Source organism: Saccopteryx leptura, chromosome 1 (assembly GCF_036850995.1).
Source record: "Saccopteryx leptura isolate mSacLep1 chromosome 1, mSacLep1_pri_phased_curated, whole genome shotgun sequence".
NCBI lineage: Eukaryota > Metazoa > Chordata > Mammalia > Chiroptera > Emballonuridae > Saccopteryx > Saccopteryx leptura.
In genome coordinates this window covers 92,381,590-92,407,183 of record NC_089503.1, presented here as the reverse complement: position 1 = coordinate 92,407,183, position 25,594 = coordinate 92,381,590, and the positions used below count along the sequence as shown (strand labels likewise).

Here is a 25,594-nt window from a genome sequence, read left to right as displayed (position 1 = left end):
AACCTAAAGTAACAAAGCTTATTATTTTGCTCTTACAGACTTACTAACAAAAGTAGAGGCAAAGGCGTATCAAAGTAAAATGTGTCAAAGCTTTTGCCCGTGGCATTTTACACTTGTTTAAACTGTGATATATTATGGGTTAAGGTTGAGAAAAGATTGTAAGGAGGGGACACTTCCTTTTAGAAGTTCCTGTTGTCAACCTTTCTCTCTTTGTCTGTTTTGATTTCTATACCAAAAACTCATGCCACAGAAATCTGCTCTGAATTTCTCTCATCAGAACAATTGGACTATGTACATTTTAAATACCTTGTTATATTGCATTGTTCATTGAGATCTACCTCCAGATTTTTAAGCACCTTTGTAGGAGTGGAAAGTAAGTTTTTGGGGAGAGGGTTGGAGGATAGATGGGTTGGAGGGAGCTCTCTCAGTGCTCCTAAAATCCAATCTGGTGTATGGCCCCGCAAGGCTCTGGCATCTATGATGGCCATACAGATGTGTTTGTGTCTGGGTGCTTCTCAGGCAGCCGTGTAAACACGTCTGTAACTATAGTAAGTTATTTAATGTTTTTGATCTGTAGGCATAGCATAGATATATTGGGATATATAAGCAAGATAATATATAGTTCCTTTGATTATGTGGCATTCTATTTACTAATTTTTTTTATCGTAAGCTATTTTCTGTTGTTTTAAAGAACTATTGCTACTCCCTTAGGGTTCATTTTAAATAAGGCTCATAGGACTAAGTAGCTCTGCTGTTTCCCTTCTGTTTTATAATACCCAGAGATGCCAGAGATTTTGCTCCTTCTATGCATAGATTAATAGATTAATAAGTTTGTACTAATTATGGATGCCTCTGCACTAGGTTTGCTTTGGAAATTCTAGTTAAGAGCCCTTATGCATGCAAAGAACTTGAAATGGTTTTTAAAAAATGGAAAAAAGAGAATGATATGCAATGAGTACCTTGTTCCTAAGTATCATTTCATTAAAATTCCATGTTGTTTGGTGTTAATGTGTGCTGCTGATTTCTTTGGGTCAACATTTGGCTGATAGTTATAAAACTGAATGGTAGAGTAAGAAATTTAAAATTATGTAGTAGTCTAGAAAAAATTTGAAAAATATATATATATTGTGCCAGCAACATTTCCCCTTCTCTGTGGGCAGCTGTTGCCCATATCCACTTCTTCCTCATATCTTTTCACTGCCTTCTTTCCCCAGTTACTGCTTTTCTGTTGGGCAATTAGACAAACACATGGCTAAGAAATACTACAGAATTAAAAATTTGGTTCTATTGCGGGCAAGTTTTGATGTCTTTTGTTAGATTTCTAAAATGAACTCCAAATCAATTCACATTATGATGGGCTTTTTTGGGATAGGTGGTTTATTATGAATAGTTTTTAGTGTAAGCAGATTTGAAGAGAATTTTGAAAAAACAAGGGGCTTTCACCAACTATATTGTTTTTATCATCTGATACCATAAGGCATTAGTGGCATTTTATTTTTCCTTCTTAACTTTCCCCACTGTAGGACTGTGAGAGAATGGCGTGCTGACCCATATACTTCCTGTACAGAAAGTCGCGTGCATTCAATGGCACCTGCTTGGAGTTTACAAAGCATGTTTTAAATTCACCCCGGAAATGCATGAGGTAGGCAGGACAAGGATCAATTGTAGGCCCAGATTAAAGATAAGGAAACAGAAGCTCAGAGAGGAATGGTAACTTGCCCAAAGTCAAGAAGCGAGTAACCATTTACATTGTAGTGCCTGGCTCTCCTGTTTCGGGTCCTAAATTCTTCCCACCATGACTTGCCTGTCAACATGTCCATGAATTGTTGCATCCCAATATACAATATTGTTCACTGTAGACTCCCTATATCACCTCCCATATGTTTCCTACTTTGTGACTTGCGATGGGGTGGTGGCAATTTCCTGTTGGTTTTCTTGAATCTTACCTCCTCTCACCAATTGTTTATTTCCTGGCTGTTCTATAAATCCACACAGCACTGATCTATGTTAGAAATGACAAAGGGGGCCTGACCTGTGGTGGCGCAGTGGATAAAGCGTCGACCTGGAACTCTGAGGTCGCCGGTTCGAAACCCTGGGCTTGCCCAGTCAAGTCAACTCCCACATATGGGAGTTGAAGCTTCCTGCTCCTCCCCTCCGTCTCTCCCCCTTCTCTAAAATAAATAAATAAAATCTTTTTTAAAAAAATGTTTAAAAAAAAAAAAAAAGAAATGACAAAGGGCTCTTCCTCCATCAGGAATCTTCTTCTAGGCTGACCTAGTTTGCCTGTCCACTGTCATGTTTGTATGCCCCAGGCTCCCATGGTTGGAGGCAGCTAGGAGCAGGGTGACAAAAGCCTTCATTTCTGCTAACATCTTAGCTTATGCTGCAGAATCTGGGAAGAGCAATAACATTACTTGTACACAGTTTGCTTTCTGAATATGAAAGAAGTCATGATTATCATAGAAATAGTTGCATGCATAAGGGTATATATTTCTCTTCATAGATTGTATATGTATGTACGTCTATTCATACATATCTGGGTATAAATTATTTATTACAAGAAATGAGGAAGTAATGTATTATTTATTGAAAAATGGATTAATACCTAGGTTAAAAAATGTGCTCAGATGAGTTAAAAAATGGTAAGACTTTTCATGTCGTGTAGTATTAGTGTTCTGCATTCATGTTTTTTTCCAGAGAGAAGTGTGTTGATCTGTACCTCTAGCTTAGGAAAGTAGTGCATCATCAACACAGACGATGTGGCAGTCATTATGTGCCAAACATTTGCCTAGTAAGCACATTTCACATTTGTTTGGATCATCCAATTAAAGTCAACACTTGATCTTGTTCTATTTAGACCCTTGATGCGTTTTATCTTCCCAGAGAGGCTGAAACAGTAGAGCTGGGTAGTGTCTGAGATTCTTAAACTTTGAGTACTTGTTTTTGTCAATGTCCTGAAATAATCAGACACTTAACCACTGACAGGCTCAACACAATGCCCATGGCACTTTACTTGACATCTGAATGACAATTTACTTATTTACATTGAACAGTAACTGTGAAAATGAGGCTCATTACTCAAGGTCTGCATGGTCAGCACTTTCTTACCTGTTCAGGCTACATGAGGAGCCAAGTCATAATTAAAAGTTTGCTTTAATCCATTAAGAGTCAAAGCAAAATGAATTTCATGCTAAATTCTTCAATCCAGTTTTAAAGAGATCTCCAAATGCTGGAAAGGCTTTGACCATCCATGAGACTTGACACTCCATATCTGTTTGTAAAACTTCCTTTTTTATTTTCATATTTTTATTATTGTATATTGATTGATTTTAGAGAGACAGAGAGAGGAAGAGAGAAGCATTCATTTGTTGTTCCACTTAGTAGTACATTCATTGGTTGCTTTCCATATGTGCCCTGACTGAGAATCGAACCTGCAACCCTGATGCTTTGAGAAGATTATCTAACCAACTGAGCTAACCAGCCAGGGCTGTAAGACTCCCTATTTATTTAGTTAAGATTGTTGAAAATTATTACTTTAGATCAGGTGCGTTCAGGGAGGTTTGGCTGTAGACGTCTTGGAGATTATTACTTTAGGAATAATCTTTCCCAATATGACTGAAGGCCAATATATCCCTGAATAGTTATTAGATATAACATTTTATAACTTTCCCTACTTTCTCTTTTCTGTTTGTTCTAACTTCACCTGCTTTCCTATGCCCTCCCTGGTTTCCTGTCCTTTACACTTGTTGATTTTATTGCCCAGGGGCCACTATGCTCAGAGCTATATCCCCTGGCTGGTGAATGGATATAAGTCCCTATCACCCAGTTACAGATTATTGTTTAAGCAGTATATTTAGGGTTGATGAAACATTTCCCCATTTTACATATTAATTGTTTAACTTGTCAGGCAGAATATTCCTTCCTTTATTTGTGGGCTCTTGTTAAGAAACACTTCACTGTAGCCCCCAAGTACTGGGAACAATAGGGACTTCTTTGGAGATGCTCAAGTGGCGGCAGCAAAGATGCTATTTATTTATTTATTTATAGTTTTTATTTTTTGTGTTTAGTGAGAGGAAGGGAGACAGAGACAGACTCCCACATGTACCCCAACTGGGATCCACCCAGCAAGCCCACTGGGGGGTGATGCTCTGACCATCTGAGGCCTTTGCTCTGTTGTAACTGGAGCCATTTTTTAGAAGCCAGGGAGCCATCCTCAGCACCTGGGGCCAACTCGCTCTAATTGAGCTTTGGCTGCAGAAGGGGAGGAGAAGGGGGGTGGAGAAGCAAATAGGCCCTTCTCCTGTGTACCCTGACCGTGAATCGAACCTGGGACATTCACAGGCCAGGCTGACGCTCTACCACTGAGCCAACTGGCTAGGGCCACAAAGATGTTTTAAAGAGTGAGAAATTACTTCCTGATATGAGGGCCACTGCTCCTGTATGGTACTGCGGAGTCAAAATAACACTAGTTAGCTCTGGAGCACCTGATTGGCATCTTTGTCCTATGCGGCATGCCTGGCTACAGTCCTGGATGCTAGACTGGGTCCATTTAGTTCAGGTTAACAATTTTATAACTACTTCCTTATCAAGAGATTTTTTTCCCCCCGTAGAATCATCATATGACACATTTTGTATAATACTTTATAGTTTTATTTCATTTTGACCTTAAACAACCCTGAAAAATAGTTATGCTAGAAATTTCTCTATTTTATACAAAAGGAAATTGAAGTTCAGAAATGTAAATGGCTGTATCCAAAATTACACAGTCTAGCCAAAATATACTTCCATTCAACTGTAACTTTTTCTGCCTTGGTGAAGACAGAACAATGGATTTCTGCTTAGTGGAACAGATGAAAAACTTCGCTTTTGGAGGCTGTCAGACGTAGGTGAGACATTTACATAGTCTGAGACACTACCAAAGTGACTTTGGGCAAATTTTTTAACTTCTTTAGAAAGAGTTTAGTTTTCATATTTATAAAATTGGTATAACACTTCTTCCTCTCCTATAGGATTTTTATGAGGATTAAATGAATTGCTGCATGTGACATGTTGGGCCCAGTCAGTTTGACATTTAGCACTTAATATTATTGACTGCTAATGGTGATGGATGGAGACTTGACTTGGGGTGGAGAACACACAATACGGAAGGTGTATTATAGAATTGTGCACCTGAAACCTATATAATTTTATTAACTAGTGTCACCACAATAAATTCTATTAAACAAAAACAAAACAACAACAGAAACATTGTGGACTGCTGTTACAGTGTTTGATCCAGAAAGCTTATCCTTACTTCACTTTATAGATGGAGTCAGCCCTGTGCCATCTGTGAGATTCTATTTGGTTTAAGATTTGAGGACTGTAGCCATGCCCCTTCCAATGGTATAGCATGCTTCACTGTCCTAAGAAGGTGTCTAGAAGCATTACCATCTTGTCTTATAGTTGGCATTTTTATTCAGACATCCAAGTTGGCCAAGACGGTGACCAGGGCAGCATGTTACTCCCAAAGTTTGCCTATTAATAAAGTAATGTTCAGACTAGAGCTATTTAATTAACAGTGACAACATTTATAAAATTGGGAAAACAATTTTACAACATCATTTTCATATTCATTAAAAAACTAAAAACGGATTTCCTGGGCCCTGGCCGGTTGGCTCAGCGGTAGAGCGTCGGCCTAGCGTGCGGAGGACCCGGGTTCGATTCCCGGCCAGGGCACACAGGAGAAGCGCCCATTTGCTTCTCCACCCCTCCGCCGCGCTTTTCTCTCTGACTCTCTCTTCCCCTCCCGCAGCCGAGGCTCCATTGGAGCAAAAATGGCCCGGGCGCTGGGGATGGCTCTGTGGCCTCTGCCTCAGGCGCTAGAGTGGCTCTGGTCGCAACATGGCGACGCCCAGGATGGGCAGAGCATCGCCCCCTGGTGGGCAGAGCGTGCCCCTGGTGGGCGTGCTGGGTGGATCCCGGTTGGGCGCATGCGGGAGTCTGTCTGACTGTCTCTCCCTGTTTCCAGCTTCAGAAAAATGAAAAAAAAAGTAAAAAAAAAACAAAAAACAAACAAACAAACAAACAAAAAAACGGATTTCCTTTAGATACCTTGAAGAATTTCCTCATAGTCACCAAAGTAAACTGTTACCAATGTGGCAGCAGCTTGTGGGAGAAAAAGCACATGAAAACTAAGTCTTATTGTCTTTGTGGTGGCTCTTCTGACTGAAGCAAAACACTGACCTTTCTGAATCTCAGTTTTTTTCCTCTGAAAAATGTGGATATGTAGATAATTATATCTGAGACTCATGAGGTTGCTATGAATATCTAATGCACTAAAGGAAAAGAAAGTGATTTGTAAACTGTGAAGTGTTCTACAAACTGAAGGTGGTATTGTTTTCTGGAGTTCACTGACAACATTAGGAATTCTTAGATGACTTACATGTGCTCTTACCTGAGGTAGGTGAAGGACTAAAAAATAACACTTTGGATCTACTTCAGTGGAAGGCATGTATGTTTTCAGCTTAAATTAGTATTGATGCTATTAAGTCTAGTATCAAATCAAACTCAGTGGCTATTTTTAGAAAGATATTAAAATGAACAGGGTGAAGAAAATACTTGGAAAGCAAACATACTTTGTACAGAAAGACTTAATTATCATATTGACTATGTGTTAAGTATATTCAGTCACAGTTAGTCATTATTACAATGATAATAACCTGTGCTTTGCTAAGTAGAACATACTTCTAACAAGATCAAGGTTATTGAATCCCTTCATGGGTCAGTTGTGTAATGTCAGCCTTCACCCTAAGCTCTCATGAGGTCACTTAGATTTATACCTATGTTCAAAAAAGAAGGAAGTGAAGATTAGATCGTGCAGGTGTTCAACCAGTATGGGCAGAAAGAAGAACTCTATTACAATGCATCTTTAGATTTCATTTTTTTCCTTTTAGCACACTTACTATTTTTGCCTTTCATAATTAATTGTCCAAACTACTGCTAGCAGCAGAAAAATGGCACCAGGAGTTAACCTTGGTTCAGTAACCTTGGCACTTGAGTTCTGGCTAAGAAAGAATTTAGAGTCAAACTCAAACTATAAGAGAAACTTTATTTAGAAAGTCACAGAGTTATCAATACTAAAGTTTATCAATACTAAAGTGAGCAGTAGAAGAAATGGGCTCAGGAAGCCAGTTACAAAGGCAAAAAAAGGGCCCTTGATGCAGGGTGGGGGGTTGGGAGTGGGAGAAAACAAGGGGGGGGAGAGAGAGAAAGAGAGAGAGAGAGAGCGCACGAGAGTGAGCACACACCCTGGGAAAAGAAGGGGGTGATTCCTTTGTCCTGAAGGTTTTATCTGGAGGTCTCAGGGGAGGTTCTCAATCACCTGCTTTTCCAGGTGTGTCTCCTTAGAATCGTGGTTTTCACTGATTGGTCATCTCCAGGGGGGTCAGTGCAGCTGATCTGGATGTTAGCTATGGAATCGCTCCACCTTTGCTGCTTTTCTGTTCCTGGAGCTGAAACCCAGCTGAGGCCTAGATGTCTTCTCCAGGGCTTAATGCTTGAGACAGTGGTCATCCAAGGGCTTGCAATTTTGCCCATTGCTGAGCACCCAGGGCTCCTATCCTGCCCTGGTGACCCTCTGCACCTGGCCCATTCATTGTTCCTGCTCTGCTCATGCCCGTCTAACTGCCTACTACACTACCCGTTTTGTTGAGCAAAGTACTAGGGTCAGTCACTTGACATGGTCTTCCAAGTTTCCTGAAAGGTTGCTTCATTACCAGTATGTACTGAGCCTCTGTTTACAAGTGCTTGACTTTGCTATGCTTTACTTCAAAATAACCCTGAGAACTACAAACTTGTAAGCGTTTTTCAGATGGGAAAATGGAGGCATTTCCCCCTCCCCTAAGGTTACTTACTCCCAGGTGAAGAGATTTGGGCTAATTTTATAAAAAGGTCAGTAGTACAGCTGGGTTTGAAATACAGAGGTCCTGACTCGAAGTTCTATATTTAATTTGCAGTCTGTTTTATTTTGTTGTTTTTTTAAAAAAATTTTGGTTTATATGTAGTAAGTTTATCCAGAGGCTGGGAAAGTGAATATTATGTCTAGATATTTAGCAAGATTGATGATTATTATAATTACATCTCTTTCAAAAGTTAGTCTGGTCATTTGAAATGACATTATTTTTACTAGTTTTATTAATGATACCAATCATGTAGTTTGATCCATGGGTGTCTACCATTATACATTTGATCACTGTAAATGATGGGATTTGGCATGTCATATTCTCATAAGAAAAAGGCTTTCATGTCATGGAGAAAGCGGAGAGCTTCGTATCGCGATTTGGAGGATCCTTGCCCCAATGCCCTCCTCCCCCACAGTTTATCTCTCACTGAAAAGCCTATTTACCAAAATTCCACGTTACTGGCTCACACCATCTTATATAATGTAGGGAAGCTTGTTCGTACCATCATTTACTTTAGTAAAGATTGAGGATTGTGTGGTTGAAGACATGGAGGTATGATTACTCCTGAGTGTCATCTGAGCTCAGCGTTCTAAGGAGATTGAAATTTTGGTGAGGGAAGGAAATAAGATAATGATTTGAGAGTTCTGATGTGGTGGCAGGCATTTGACCTGTCAGAATGCAGCATAAATACACTTGCCACTTAGGATGAGAGAATGCGATGGAAAGGGTGGTCAAAGCACATATAAATTAGACTTACTCCACGATTTTGTCTATGGCAATATGATTTGCCTATACTTTGTTTTACAGGTTTGGTTTAAAGAATGTTAAGTATGCTCTCAAAAAGAAAATTAATTTGAATCCATCTGATTCAATACTTTTATGCTGATATTGATAAAAGATGTTTTCTTATTTTTTTTAATTTTTTTTATTTATTCATTTTAGAGAGGAGAGGGAGAGACAGAGAGAGAGAAGGGGGGGGGGGAGGAGCTGGAAGCATCAACTCCCATATGTGCCTTGACCAGGCAAGCCCAGGGTTTCGAACCGGCGACCTCAGCATTTCCAGGTCGACACTTTATCCACTGCACCACCACAGGTCAGGCCAAAAGATGTTTTCTTATGGAAGACAGTTTCCTAGGGGGAGAGATGCTCCTTTTGTAAAGGAGGACTTCTAATCTCTCTGCCTTCTGTTATTTTTCAGTCAGGCACTGATAAATGCCAGTCTGCCTGTTTCACTGGATTGGGATAAGAGTCAATTGGGATAATATACCTTAAATATGTGAACTGTAAGGTGCTGAACCAAATACAAAGTGTTAAATAATATATGCAGGATAGGTTGAGGATTATGTGTTTGGAATTTGGAGCAGGTTACCTGAGTTTCAACCCTGGCTTTGTTCCTTTTTACTTGTGTAACATAGGGTACCTTAAACTTTCTGGGTCTCAGTTTTCTCATCCATAAAATGAGATGAGAAATCACATAGTGTTTACGTGAGGATCAAAACATTAATATATGTAATGGGCATAAAACACTGTCTCACATCAAACTAAGTACAATGATCACACTAGCTGTTGTACTGTTACATACATGTCAGCACAAAATTGAATGCTGTTGTAAGTGCACCAGAGTGAGTTACTTGGAAATTGGAAAAAAAAATTTTATATTTATACTTCAAGCAATATAATTCTTTTTTTTATCTAACAAATTCTTATTTGATTACAGGCCATTAGTGACCGTTGATAAATGGAACTGTGTTGAAGTTAGTAGTGGTTATATGTGAACAACTCTCAGAAGCTTACTTCTCTTGACATTTGTGTAAACTACTCTCATTAATGCTGACTCCTTTGGTTTGGTTTATAGAGTATTGGTCTTGACCATCATGTTCATACCTAAATGAGAGGTCTTCAACCCTAATACATGTGAGAAGTAATTGGGACCCCAAACTAGTTAAATTATAAAATTTGAGAGTGGCTCTCAGGCATATTGCTATTTCTTATAAGCTTCCCAGGTGATTTTAATGTGCAGACAGTTGAAAACCGCTGGCTTAGAGCATTAGTAATTAAATATACTTCCACATCATTTAGTTTCTATCACTGATATATAATTTTCTCATATTTAAGTAAATAAAATAATGGCTCTTTGTAGATGTTTCTTTAAAGGTACACATGTTGTATCTATTAATTCTGTAGCTTATGAATATATTTTTGTAAAGAAGAAATGAATTTGTTTTTAAGTTGCCTCTGGATATTTTTTGTTTGCTTATTTTTGACAAGATGAAGTGTTGTGTCTATCAAAAAAGAAAATGAATGTTAACAGAATGTTAAAAGTGATAGGGACCCTCAGTGCATCCGGTGGAAAGAGAACACACTTGAAGTCAGTCCTGACTTGCAGTTACTCACTCACGTACTGGCTGTGTGATCTTGGGGTGCTCAATCAGCCAACAGCAGCCTCACCTTCTTCATCTCTGTTAAACTGAGTTGGATGCGTACTTTGTACCATGACTACTGTGTTTCGTCACACACACACACACACACACACACACATACACACACACACACTCACGCACACACACACTCACGCACACATACCTTGAACTCCCTGCTGCCTGCCTGCTCCCTGCACCATCTGGCGCGGGCACCCAGAGCAGGGACCGTGTGGGAGCCTCCGCAGGGCTGTCGGAGCTTGCAGGGCCAGCTGCTGGGAACTGCTTCCTCTCACTCCTCAGGGATCACTTCTCTGGCTCTGTGGAGACTGTTTAGTTTCATGGCTGGCTGTTTGGATCCCATGACCTTACATGAGTGTAAAATTTAGTCTGTGGTGGTCAGTTACGGCTGGCTAAGTAGAATGAGGCTGTTAATGAGACTGGAAATGAAGACGATTTCTTGTTGCTACAGGATGGAAGCTTTTGGGCACCTTGTGTTTGAGCTCTAGACAATAGGTGTGCAGGACACAGACAGATGCTTTCTCTCCCTGAGTGTCTTCCTCTGTATTGCTTCTCAGGGTTCAGTAAGGACAATAAGAGGCCACTCTTTATATTCTAGTTTGGGGAGAAGCTGAAAAAAATCACAGACCTCTTTGAGTTTCTTTTTTGTGACAAGAACAGTGGATTTTGTGTCCTTTCCCACTCTTGTCTTTCTGCTTTTCCAGCATATGGCCATAAAATATCAGGTCACACAGGTCTCCTGTTGCACATTCTTTGTGTTTCAGGAAGCAGGTCCACGGGTTTTCTTATTGGTTGTACAGCGTAATGCCTGGGCCCTGGTCTTAGCCCTGGGCTTCACTGTCCTTCCCACGTGTAGTCCTGGCTTCAGGTCTATTCTCAATCTTCATTTTGAGAATTCTGTTTTTGTCACCATCTCTCTGGATTGATCTGAAGGTTTCATTGAACATATTTGTACAATTGCCTGCCATCTTTCTATTTTCCCCCCGTCTATTGAAATTGGTACCATTTTTTCTTTGCCAGCAGTAGTGGTGGGTCTATTGATATTTTCAGGCGTTGAGTATCTTGAAAAATTACACTGTGGGGTGGGTGTTTGTAAAGCCAGCAGCCATGGCCACCATCACAGCCGCCTGGCCCGTGCAGGTTCGCATTGGATTTGGACAGACAGTAATAAAACAATGGAGCAAAGAACTGGTGGGCCATTAACTTTAATCCTAGCTTGCACTCAGTGGGCAAGAAATACACACAGTGGGAAAACACTTTGCTTTCCATTCAGGGCTCCCAAAGCCACTGACTTATCTGAGTTTCCTAGAATCATGGTTTTCTACTTCACCAGCTTTATTCACCTCTGTTCCCCATCTCCTTTTCTCTGCACAAACTCTGCACAAACTGGCTTCTCCTTCAACACTCTGCCATCTTGGCCGCTTCTCCTCTCCTCCACGTAGCCTTTCTCTGCTCTCCTCCAGCACGGGCTCCTCTGCCCCATTTATAGTGTAGAAATCAAAACCTTTAATCCAATATACAAATAAGGAAGTCTCTGATACAAAGTCACTTATCTGAGGCATAATGGGATTCCTCATAAGAATGCACCACCCCCCACCATGCAACAGTCAAGGGTGTGGGGAAAAGCTTAGTTTTAAAACTACGCCTTATGCCTGTGATGGTGAACCTTTTTATAAAGACCACCCACTTTTTCAGTGCAAGTCAACCTGGTTTCTCCCGCCCACTAGTGGGCATTCCAGCTTTCATGGTGGGCAAATTCCGGTGCTGTTTGGTTGCTCTGCTGCCACCCAGCATGAAAGCTGGAATGCCCACTAGTGGGCAGGAGGGACCAGGTTGACCAGCACTGCAAAAGTGGGCGGTTTTTATAAAAAGGTTTGCCATCATGGCCTTATGCTATAATGACTTTGCCAGCTTACAGCCTCTCTCCCACACCCAAAGTGAGCAGACATATATATCATATTTATATTTACAAACTTATTTGACCAACAGTGTTCTAACCTAAACCCTGTGTTTTTCCACTTGATGGTGAAACTTGTGAGGGCAGGAACCGTGTTTTCTAACTGAACATTGTGACAACTATCATTTATTATGCACCTACTATGCACCAGAGACTTTGCTTTCCTTCTTTCAATTAATTCCCACTCAAATATTATATACATAAAAATTTTTATTTTGGAGAGCTTATTTTGGAGAACTCAAGGTCATCCAGCTAGTGAGTCACAGAGTTGGAATTTGAACTCATTTTGACTTTAAATTCTTTTTTTTTCTAAACCATCTTTCTAAACTTCTTAAAGGAAAGGAAAGATATAAGTGAGAAGAATAGGGTCTTGCCTTGTGGAAAGTTGGATGGAACTGTTGGAAGGTCTGTACACCTTCATAGCCCTTACTTTTTCCCACTAGTCCACACCAGCCTGCATCACTGGCATACATAGACACTTCCTAAAAGGGCCCTGTGACCGGCAAGGCAGAAGTTATCCCTGCAAAAGGCTTTGGCCCATGTGTGGGTCTTCAATTCATGTTTAATTTATGTAGATCAGAGAAACTCTGAGATTATGTGAGGATGTCTGTCACTGATAAAGCCCATGGGTTGAGCAATCAGGCAAACTGAAGAAGATTCCAGTGAATTCTCTGAGATAAGACACTGAGGAATCAGGTTTGTGTTGACATCACGCTCTTCTTGCTGCAGCTCAGCAGGTGCTCTGCAGCCAGCTCCTGTGCTCGTAGTTTAGAAACATCACAATGTGCCCACTGGCTTTGGCAGGCAACCGGAAGTATATACACACTTTAGCAAGTTGAAGCTTTGTTGAGTGTGGCCAGAGAACATTATCCTTTTAATGTATTTGGAAACTATAAATTTAACTCCTGAAGGGGAGTAAAAGTAATTGCTTCATAAAATAAAAAAGTCAACTCTTTATAGGCTTAACTCCTTTAACAAACGTGCTTTTTAATGACTGGGAAATTCCTAGTACAGGGGGAAAAAATGTCCTTTTATAAAAATGAGGTCATTCTGGTCTTAACTGGCCCTGTGCTCTCTAGTTCCTGTTTTCTGTCCCATGTTTTGGGACCAGAGGTTATTGGGAGGACAATCCCCCTGTGGACATTAACTGCTTGGAGGGCATGTTGCCAAAGAGAAAGTTATCTTAGCTCAGAAAGTGCCCAGCCAGTGCAGGAGGCCCAGCTCCCAGGGGGACTGAGCCAGTGACTGATAATGATTGGTTGAGGTTGGCTGTGGATTGGGTTTTTAAAGTACACTTTTCCTGTGCTCTAGGATTTCTATGTCTGCTTCATCGTCTTTAGATTTCTCAATAGCTCCATTGCTTCTGGTTCAGGAATGATTTTTCTTTCTTAGATGTTTTCTATTTACTCTGCTTTGAGTCTATCCTTATGAGTAGAAGCATCTGTGCCAGTTTGAGGCCTCCTGTTCGTGGTTTTTACCTGGTGTAAACGAAAAACAGCTGTTGAGAGAAGTTGCCCTGAACCTCTTTCTTTGAACATTCAGAGGCTAATTCCTCCTGAAACTAACTTCTGAATTGGTTTGGCCATAGTATATCTGAGGCCTTAGATGTGCTCAGGGTAAGCTGTCTCCCAAATGACAGTGTAGAACATCTCAGAGGATGCCCCCCCCCCCTTAAAACTTTTCCATTGATTTGAGAGAGAGGAAGGGAGGGGGACTGGGAGAGAGAATGAGAGAAAGAAAAGCATCAACTCAGTGTTCTACTTAGTTGTTCCATTTAGTTGTGCACTCATTGGTTGCTTCTTGTACGTGTCTTGACTGGGGAATTGAACCCACGACCTTGGCACACTGGGACGATGCTCTATCTACTGAGCGACCTGGCCAGGGCCTCAGAGGATGTTCTTAATTTAATTGCAGTTCACTTTATTCTAGCTTTAAAGCAACCATTCCCTACCGAGGAGGATGTTGAAACTTTGAAGAATGTTAGGTAGGGATATATAACTAAACTATACTGGATGTTTTCATAAAGAAGTGAACATGGAAGGGGTTCAAGTGAACCTGGACAACAACCTTTGTAGTCTCCTCTAAAGGAAATAGTATTAAGACAGCCACTCTGAAAGGTTAGGGCTGAAAAATAAACTGATATTTCTTAACTGCTTAGGGACCAGCAGTTACCTAAGGGTGCTGCATCCTTTCTGCAGATTACTCTTTCATACTTTTCTAGGTGCTTGTAGTTTACTTAGTGGGAGCCCACTAGATCATCTACCTTGCTGTCTCACATCTGGAAGAGTCTCTGTCAGAGTCAATATATTCCCTTAAAATTCATCCATGGCTATAACGGATCAATATTTTGATAGCTCTTTCTCTGCTTGGTTGACTGCCACTGAGAAGTTGTTTTTGTCGTAATTTGTTAGTAAGCTCTATGTCACTTTCATGGCTCCCTAGGTCTGAAGCTCCATGTATAAACTCTGTTGCCTAAATAAAAGAATAATTTCTTGGTTTGGGATTAAGAAACTCTATTTTCAGCTGTCACAGAGAGGAGAGGATTATAAAATTTGGTCATGAACTATTTAGGTATTTGCTTCAGACCCCATTTCTTGCCCAGAGCACTGGTGACAACCTCTAAGAGGCCACAGAGCACTTGTGTGAAGTCTTTTGGATGGCTGAGGAAGTCAGGCTTGCCCTGCACATGACCCGTGTTTCACAGTCCACCCCCTCCCCACTGCTTTCGGGGCCAAGGTTATTATAGGTAGCCAATGAATGTTTTACTGAACTTAATAACTGGTACAAAATAATTGGGGAAAATAAGGCTAGGAAAAGCTATTATATTTGAAATTGGGAAGTTCTTGGTAAGAGCTTCATATTAATTAGTTCCTGTGGGGAAAATACATAGCAAAATGCATAATGGTGTAATATTGTAAAGCAAAAACTCTTACAAGATAAATCAGAACATACATATCTGCCTATGATGCTCAGAATGGGAATGGCACTGATTTGCTGATAATTTATTTTTATTATTATTATTATTCTGTAGCCTCAGACGATTCAGCAAACTCTCAAGAGGACATTGCAGTATTATGAGAGCCAAGTTATTGGGTAAGTAAAAAATGGATTTTGGCCATTACTGGGGGCAAATTTAAGGTAGTTACTCAAACATAGCTGTTGAGCAGGTAGTTTTGGCCACATAGGTCAACTTTTCCGAGGGACTGCCTACTGAGCATGGAGTGGTGGCTTGTGAGCAGCCTTTGGGGTGACTTCCTCAGGCTTCTTTGTGTTTAATCCTTTTAAATAAAATTCCCTTTTGGTATTGCTCTTTTTTTTTCTTCTTGTGTTTTTACCCTTTTATTTTCACCCATTGAATCTCATAGTTTTGCCTTAGTAATGAGGTAAGATTTAATGGTACCAAGTGAGAGGCTTTAAATGAAATTTTAGAATCCATCAGTAAAATTTAACTGAAATCATTACAAGTTAATACAGTTAAGTGAGAATCATATGCCCCCCCCCGCGTGCGCACGTGCGCGCACACGCACACACGCACACACACTTAGCCACCATTTATTGATATCATCGTGATATGATGTAAGGTAAGAGCTGAAGTCAAAAACCAGGAATTCAGAGCTTCACCAGCACATAGAACTTTTGAGTAACTTTCTCTCTTTTGTAGAGGGTGATGCTGATAATAACTAAATCAAGGATTAGGTGTCATTATTAAATGAGATCATTTTAATGAAAGTATTTTGTAAACAGAAATCTCCAGATGAGTGTAAAGTAAATTTTGAACTGATGTTGCAGAAGGCAGTTGGTGAATCCAAAATTCTAAATCCACTTTCCCTTGCAATCTAGCTATTTAAATTAAATTCATTGACATTAGAAGCAATGTATACTTTTAATTCATCTTGTTAATATTCTTTATGTGCTATAGTGATTTATCTTTGTAAGTTTTTAAGAACTTTTGAGGAGTCAAGATTCAACCCCTGGTTCTTCTTGACATGTTTTTAGGAATCGTTTAACATTTATGGTTAGTAGTCCTTACCATGGGGGGAGATCAAGAATATATTTTTTTGTCTATTAAGGTACTGTATAATTTTCTTTTTTTATAAAACAAAAGAGAAGAAAGCTTACTGGAAAAATAATCTCAGTACCTAGTACAATGTCATATATGTGAACAGCTTGGTAATTATGTTAATTGTCATTTCAAAGGGAATTACTTTGAAACTTTGTCACCTCAGTCCTCAAGAGTGCAGCACTAAGAAAAACATATTATTTAAACTCATGAGATGGCTTTTAGTTTGAGGCCATTAAGAATTTTAAATGGTTTATCCTAACAAAGATAAAGAATGTCAAATTAATCTCTCTCCACACATTCTAAAATAAAACTTAATCAGTCTCATTGGATACACTGCTTTCCAAGTATGGTGTTGGGAATAAATTTGTCCATATATTATTCTTAGGTCAGTTTCTCGTATGTGGTAAGTACTACATGTTTGCTCTTAGGTTTATTATCATCATTCTTAATATTTTTATGACAATATTAGTAATCAAATGCAAATTATTTTCTGGAGTTTTGAAGGCTCTCTCTGATACGGAATCAAGTAAGTGATGAAATTGTCTCATTCATGAACTAAACGATGTCTCCAAGGCAAATTGGAGTGGGAATTTTACAAATGTGATCAAATAGATAACTAAACTATATTAACATAATCAGAAAATTCCTTTTCTGTTTATAAGATGGAGTTGTCTTTTTTTTCTAAATTACTGCCTCAGCTCTCCTTGTTTCTTTTTTTTTTTTTTACAGAGACAGAGAGAGAGTCAGAGTAAGGGATAGACAGGGACAGACAGACAGGAACGGAGAGATGAGAAGCATCAATCATTAGTTTTTCGTTGCGCATTGCGACACCTTAGTTGTTCATTGATTGCTTTCTCATATGTGCCTTGACCATGGGCCTTCAGTGGACCGAGTAACCCCTTGCTTGAGCCAGCGACCTTGGGTCCAAGCTGGTGAATTTTTGCTCAAACCAGATGAGCCCATGCTCAAGCTGACGACCTTGGGGTCTCGAACCTGGGTCTTCCGCATCCCAGTCTGACGCTCTATCCACTGTGCCACCGCTTGGTCAGGCCTCTTTTCTTTATGTAGGTAGACATAGCCTCTGGTCTCTCCTAGTTCTGTTTAGCGCAGACACAGTGTAACGAAAACACACTGGAATGCACTGCAATGTATAGAGGTGTCTTGATATCCTGGTTTCAAATAGACCTATTAGGATATTTTTTACTTGGGTCTTGAATGCCTTCTGAGGACTTGACTACCTTTGTTCATCGTCTTTGTACTGGTGCTGATGAAGACAAAAGGGGCGAGTTGGCAGAATATTGTCACTTTTGCTTTTCTTGACTGTCTTTCCTTTTCCTTCAGTTGTGCCTTTTAGGCTCCTTCTTTCTGCTTTTTTTTTCTCTTTTCAGTACTGAAAAAGGAGGGCCTCTCTTACCACTAACATTTGGATTAACATGTATTCACATCCATGTGGTGTTCTTTTTAAAGAAAATTCAATTAAAGGCTTTTTATCTCTAATGATGAAAAGGAATGTGTTTTTTCCCCTGTTAAAGGGATTTCAGTCAATAAGTGCTGGCAGGCATTCTTTTACATATTTCTGGGGAGATTAGGGTGGGAAAGAGATGCTTTTCCTAATCCCTGAAGTTGGATTTTGCCTAAAATTTGTCTTGAGGGAATTCAGCTTTAAGTGTCCTGACTTGATCTTATGTACCCAGAGGGTTAATAGGAAGTAGGAGCTAGCCTTTCTCTTCTTGTTTTCTTAAATTAGCCTCTAACTACTCACCTTCCCATCCTCCCTTTCCTCTCTTTTAAAACTTTCCACTGGGATCTGCTTTACTTATCAGAGCTCTAGGAGTGAGTGATTCCACCCCTTGATGGATTCATATACCAGTAGTCCACAGAAATTCTCTGAGGCATTTTTCCTAGCCTTGAGTGCAGGGAGCAGCTGTTCAAAGGCTCACACAGACGGAGGACTGGGAGGCAGCAGCTGATGCAGCCTCTTGTTAGGGGGAGGGATAGCATCTCTGTACCTCAGCAACTTTATCTATAAATGTTTATTCTGGGCCTTAACTTACCCATTCATTAGTTCACTTATTTATTCATAGACATCATTCAAATCAGGAAGTTAGTTCTAAAATAATTTATTCATGCCATATGTGACAAATCTCTTCATCTTCACTGTCACCATTGTCTCTCACCTAGAGATTTCTATCTAATCTTCTGGTATCTCTGCTTGTCCCTTAACATTGTATTCTCACTGCAGCAAAATGATTAAAAAAATTAGATCATACCACTTTCTCACTTTAAACCAGTGGTTCCCAAGTGTTGATGTGCATCAGAACCACCCGCCAGGCTTGCTGAAACTCAGATCGCTGGCCTGCTCCCAGAGTCCTGATCAGCTGTGTCTGGGAGAGGCCCAAGGCTTGGCATTAAAAAAATTTTTTTTTGAATTAACAATTCAAATTTATTAATCACTTGTGTTTGGAAAAAACATAAACACATATAAACACTCTTCTTATTCATTTTTAAATTAACACTCTACCTTATTTTTATTATCTTCAAAGCATCAGATTTATGTATCTTTTAGGAGAGATACTAGCGCAGAGGTTGTATTTGTTATAGCTCAGGCACGGAATCAGCATTTCTAAGTTCCCAGGTTTGGCTGGTGCTGCTGGTTCAGGGATCACGCTCTGAAATTTCTGCTCTGATCCATATAAAGATGGACTGTGATAGAATAAAACCTGACTTCATCCTGTGACCTTACCTCCGCTTGTGTCTGACTTCATTTCCTTCCAGTCTCCCTGTTTCACTCCACTCTAGTCACTGTGGTCATCTGTGGGTATCTCGACGAAACTGAGTTTGCCCAATTTCAAGGCCTTTGCATGTACTGTTTCATTTTTCTGGAATGCTTTTCCCCCAGATGTTTCTGTAGATTAGTCTTTTTATACATTTAGGTGTCTGTTTAAATGTAATATGTTCAGAAGGACCTTCCTGACCACCTAATCTCCATCCCTTACATTAATTTCCAACTCCAGTCATTTTTTATTGTATTACTCTTCATTATTCCTCTTCATAGTGCTTATCAATAGCTTGTATGGTTTTTAATTTTATTATTTGGTTATTGATCTTATTTACTTCTATATTTCTATACCTTTGTAAATGCTTGGCACCTAGGAGGGACTAACAATATGGGGGCAGTGAGGGAATGTGAATAAATGAATAAACTGTACTCTGGAGCAGTGCACACAGAGGTACATACATAGTGGATAAAGAGTAAATTATGCTTGGGAGGTGGGTGTAAAAGGAGGGGTGGAAATAATCTCCAGGGTCCATTAGAGTTATAGAATTATAGTTCCAGTACCCAGGACCCTTTTCTTTATAGCTAAATTATATTGATTTATTTTCATCATTTCTCCATTAATGCTTAATGCTCTGCCACAGTGTGTCCGACTGTGCTGAGTTTTGATTACTATAGAAGCCCTTCACAAGCATGTTTACTTGGGTAGTTGTTTGCTTGGGTAGCACAGTCTCCTTCCCTCAACTTTGAGTGAGTAAAGGGGGCATCGAGTGTGCATCTTTGTGCTGCTTTAACTCAAACTTCTCGGGAATGGACTAGGTTTTTGGGAAGTGTGGAGTGGAAAGTACAGTGAGAAGAAAAAGGGGTAAGCAGGAGATCGGGAGGTTCCCCTTAGGAATGGAAAGGGACTCAGGACTGAGGAAAATCAGGTTTACAATGACATTTGTGTCTGATGTCATTCTTGATGCTGTTTTCTGCCCTTCCTTCTCTCTGTGCGTCTTTGTTGTGTAGGAGAGATCGGGGATGAGGAAATGCTTGGGAAGGAGTCATACCAGATTTATTCGACTTGAATTCAGATTATGCTTTGGAATGATCCTGGACAGATTATTTAACCACTCCGAGCCTCTCAGTTTTCTTATTTTTAAAATGCAGATAATTGCAGGTGTGAAGTGTAAATGAAATATTAATGATAAGTTAGGTCATATAAAATAGTATAGTGCCTGGTACACAAAGGTTATCAGTATGTTCATTGAGTTATTATGAGTGCTATTTATTAGCACCTGACTTCTTTGCACCTCAATAATTGTTGTCTTCACCTTCATCCTCTTGGTGTAGCCTTTCCCTGTCCTCCTTGAGCCTTTAAAAGTTTGGAATCAGTTGTTTAGCAGTGGGCGTTAAGCATAAACATGCCCAGCGCACGTTCTATCTATAGCTTTCTTCTTACAGAGTTTTCTAACCTAAATTTCTGCCTCTAGAGTGCATACCCCAGCTGCTCTCACTATACTACCATAATCCAACTGATCTATAGCTCATAAGAAGTGGTTTACTATGGCAGTGTAGACAAAGCCGAGATTTCTTTAAAACTATGATTGGAAAACACATGATAATCTTTCTGAGATGTAATGTTTGTTCATTATATATTTTAAACACTAAAGTATAAAGGACCATGCATTCAGAATGATGCCATTCATTTTGGGCTTTTTGCCAGAGTTAGCATCGCTGTGCTAATACTGCGGGTAGGACCGCTGCCAACTTCATATTAGCCTGGAACACCATTTCCTATAGTCATCTAAAATTAAATTCTGTTACTCCAATTATCACTGTGGGCACTATGTTTGTTTTATACAGCCAACCTTCTGTTCTTTTTTTTTCTTTTGACAATTGGATAGGGGTTAAGCTAGAATAATTTCAATAGAACGTTAGAAGTAAAATTAGGAGTGGGTGATCCCTGATTATTCTGGGGAAAAAAACTTCAAGGATATTACTTCTGCTTCCGTGGTCATATTTTGTGGCTGTAAATTTTGTTATCTAAAACATTATCTAGCTTCTTTTTCATATAGTCACAAAAGATAATTACCTTATTGAATGAAAGCAAAAAGTTAGATGAAAACTAACATCTATCTATTGCTCCCAGTGTTTGAGGCAATATATAGGCACTCCACATCTGTTATTTTATTTAGTCCTAACCATCTATTTCGCAGAATCATTGTACAGTGAGTAAGTTGAGGCTCTGACAAAAATATTTTGTCCAAGGTCATGCAAATGATGGCACTTGATTTAAAAATTCTTTATTCTCTGTGTTCAATGCCTGTGCTCCGCATTCTACCTTTCATTGAGTGAATCCTGCATTCTAGAAACTAAAGTGGGCATTTCGCTTAACTGATTTTTTAGAGTCAGATCTCATTTAGGTCTACAGCCATGAAGCTATTTTCCTTTTTCTCTCCAATCACTTCAAACATGCTAGCATGGCTGCTTTTTTATATTAGTTTGGGCAGATTGCTCTCTTTTCCAAGGACATTCAGGGAATATAAAGTCTACTTCAGACAAATTAAACTTTTATTTTTATTTTTTTCATTGATTTTTTTTTAAAGAGCAAGAGAGAGAGAGAGAGACAGAAAGAAAGAGGGAGAGACTTATTGTTTCACTTATTTCTGCATTCACTGGTTGATTCTTGTATGTGTCCTGACTGGGGATCAAGCCGCAACCTTGGAGCATGGAGACAATATTCTAAGCAACTGAGCTACCTGGCCAGGGCCCAGACCTGTTGAAATCTTTAATCTCATATCCAGCCTCTGTCTCTGTCCCTCTCTGCCTGGGTCAGTCTTGACCTGAGGAACTTGGGAAGCAGTGGGGTGAGGATAGAATGTGGTTTTTCACTCCACCACTCCAGGCCACGCCTTGCTAGGTCTCTTCCTCTTGTGATCCCCTGGTTGCTGCAGTAGGCCTTTCATGGCTGTGATGTCCTTGGTGCAGTGTAGATGTGGGTTCCACCTTGCCTCTGATGTTCTCTGCCCGGACCTGACGACCGCCCCTCACAGTCGCGCTAGTTGGATTCCTGCCCTGGCTGCTGTCTCTAGACGGGGACATCAAGCTTGCCTTTCTTTAGTGGCATCTCCCTCATCCATGGGAAACTTTTTATTTTTTCTCTTTTGCTTTGCCAAACGGTGGGACTGTAGGCTCTTCCCAACTTGGCTGTGTTTCTTTTCCCTATTTAACTGTCTTTCTGGAAGCTTATTCTTCCACTAAGTCAGACACAAAGGGATGAGCCGAGATTCTTCAGCAGATGTTCACTGAGGAATGAGACAGCCAACCCCAAACTCGACGGGGTGGACCTCTCTCTCACCAGCTGGGCTTCTGCAGGGAGCACTCCCATCTCTCCTTTTCACAAAGGGGAGGGAAAAACCAATACCAACACTCTCTTCCTAGGCCGCTTACTCACTCTTCTGAAGATTTCCTTTTGATTTTCGTATATTCCTTTGCTTCTGTGAGCTGGTGGTGGGGTGATGGTGGTAGTGGTTATTTAGCCATTTCTAAAGTTCTGACGATGTCTGCTCTCCTTGGCTACTCTTTTGGAATGAGGGAGCAGTTAGCTCCTGTCATCTTCAACTTTCGTGTTTTGGCTCTGAGTTAGAGGCCACTGGAGAAGGTCCAGACAGCTGATTGCACAGGTGTATTGTCATTTAGTCCTCACAGGGACTTTGAGTGGCATCTTCGTTGCATAAGTGAGAACATTTAGACTAAAAGAGGTTAGGTGGCTTGCCCCACATCTCACAGATAGAAAATGGCAAAAAATCTGAAGGGGGATTAGAAATACAAATGTTCAGTTATAAAATAAGTCACGAGACTGCAATGTACAGCATAGTCAACACTATTGAAACAACCTTGTACGATAGAGACGTAGTGTGGTGATCACTTCATTATGTATCTTAATGCTGACTAGTTCCGTTGTATGCCTGAAACTAATATAATAATGTATATCGATTATATTATTACAAAAAGAAAATGGTAAGACTATGATTTAAATTCTGTCAGACTCGAAACAATTTATTTGCTTATTGTCCATGCACCATACTGCTATCTTCTTGACTATCTGTGATAGAAGTTAAGACATATTTACTTTCAACACAGTTAGTGCCAATGCACCAAATTAATACTACTAATTCTTTTTCTAGGCAACTTCTTCGTAAAGACAGATTACCAACAGCTATGAAACATTAGTTATGTAATGCTAATATAATTTCTTCATTTGTTATTTTTTTTCAAACATAGCTTTCTTATAATGATAGTCTCCAGTTCCAGGTCTACACTGCCAGTGCTCATGGGGTTATGTCATAGATTGTGCCTTAAAGGTTCGGTTATTTTAAAATGTGATTATGCTAAGAGCATATAGACTTGTGTACTTGTGTGTATGCATGTATATGAGTGCATTCGCAGATGCTTTAAAATTTTTCTCCATATGCTAATTTTGTTTTTTTCTTAGTTATAGGGATGCAGAAAAGAATTTCCACAATATCTCTAACAGATGCTCCTATGCAGACCATTCCAACAAAGAGGAAATTGAAGACGTCTCAGCAATTCTTCAGTGTTCTGCTAATATACTCGGTATATTAACTACATATTTATACAGTTATGAGAGAATGAATGAGGGGGAGAGGGAAAGTAGAGGTGTAAATGTTTTGTTTTTTACTAAAGAGGAATTTGGAGGCTGTGGCAGATTGAGACCTTGTCTTCAAGTGATGTAATTTCAACATTCCTGAAGATGTGTAAGTGGAAATGACATGTATGACATTTACGTGGAGATTGAAAAACATTATAATAAAAAACTGACATTCCATGGAAACTTTTAAATATTCACATTGGTTTTATTAGCCTCCTGTGATCCATATTTCTCTGGCGCTTACTCTTGGCTGAAATTGGGGATCTTTCTGTCCTCTCAAAGCCCATACACTATTATTTCTATTATTATTACTCCATCCTTTCTGGAGGCCCTGGTTGGGGCTGGAAGGTAGATCGTAGGTATCCACAGTGGACTCAGAGGCCATGAAACAGGTCATCTCTGAGGTCTTTGCGCCCTGTGTGTTGTGATGTGTGTGTCCACCTTAAAGACACTAGTGTTTAGGACAGAATGGCTGTTTTTGGATGCTCCTAAAATGACTAAGGAGTGCTGTTGTAAACTGCGCTGAGTCATGCAGCATGAAGGTACTATTGTACTACCTTAATATCTAATAATCTTGTCGTATGAGAGCTGTGTTGTGTAAAATGCAAAGTAGATGCCACAGCAGGCATACACTTTGCCCTAATGTCTTATAGAGGTTTTTAGTGAAAAATACCCCTTTCAATTTTTTTTTGTTTGTTTTTGCAAATTGTCCTTATGACTGAGATAGGAATCCATGGAGTGGCGGTGGGGACCAACAAATCGTAGTGACTGACCCCACACAGAACTCAGAATCACATCTCCCTCAGAGTCAGATGACGGAGACTGAGGCAAACGTGTCTGCCTGGTTTTCTTTCCCTTTAGGATAAGTACTTTCTCCAGGGACATCTGAGTCCCTTCTAGAAAGAGATGCCAGGTGATCTCAACACATGAGTCCACTAGATTTTTCTAAACATATATCTCGTAGAGATACAGCTGGTCTTCACACTCAAGCTGGGCCTCCAGCCATCCATGAGTACATTTCATCCTAGGTAACTTCTGTAAACACAAGATAGTATACTAAGAACATGGAACTCTTGTGAGGGGAGGTATATAGATATATACATAGTTTGTCTATAATAGCTGCAAGACAGTGGAAAGGAAAGCCAAAGGTTTACGAACTTCAATCTTTTTTTTAATTTTTTTTATTTTTTTATTTTTTTATTTATTCATTTTTAGAGAGGAGAGAGAGAGACCGAGAGAGAGGAGAGAAAGACAGAGAGAGAGAAGGGGGGGGAGGAGCCGGAAGCATCAACTCCCATATGTGCCTTGACCAGGCAAGCCCAGGGTTTCAAACCAGCAACCTCAGCATTTCTAGGTCGATGCTTTATCCACTGTGCCACCACAGGTCAGGCATGAACTTCAATCTTAGTACAACTGTAGGGACATTGTACTTACCTCCCAAGTCAACCTTATTATTGGAGAAGGTGAGGGATGAGAGTGAAGGGGGCGAGGCTGGGCATTTCTCAGGAGCTGGGCACAGTTTTCTGATTTTATCTTTCTAAGGACTCTACCATCCTTAACGTCTTCTTCTCTTGACAATTTGTGATTTTCAAGGGCTGTGGTGAGCTGAAGCCCCACTAAGAAGGATGCATCAGAATCTTGGCAGAGGGAACTGTGATATTTTGGAAAGTTGCTCTCATACAGTTTGTAAACATTTCCTTTACCCTCACATTTCCTTTCCTTTGCACTCTACCTTGAGAATCAGTGAGTTTGAGGGAGTATGA

At 40.0% G+C, this 25,594-nt stretch overlaps 1 protein-coding gene across 1 annotated transcript in view; it reads left to right on the top strand.

The window, feature by feature from the left end:
* GUCY1A2 (guanylate cyclase 1 soluble subunit alpha 2) overlaps positions 1-25,594 on the top strand; it is a 324,452-nt gene that overhangs the window by 22,196 nt on the left and 276,662 nt on the right. Inside the window, exons 2-3 of the mRNA XM_066371589.1 lie at positions 15,367-15,428; positions 23,655-23,776. Coding sequence (XP_066227686.1) covers positions 15,367-15,428; positions 23,655-23,776 — 184 coding nt within the window. The remainder of the gene's footprint in view (positions 1-15,366; positions 15,429-23,654; positions 23,777-25,594) is intronic.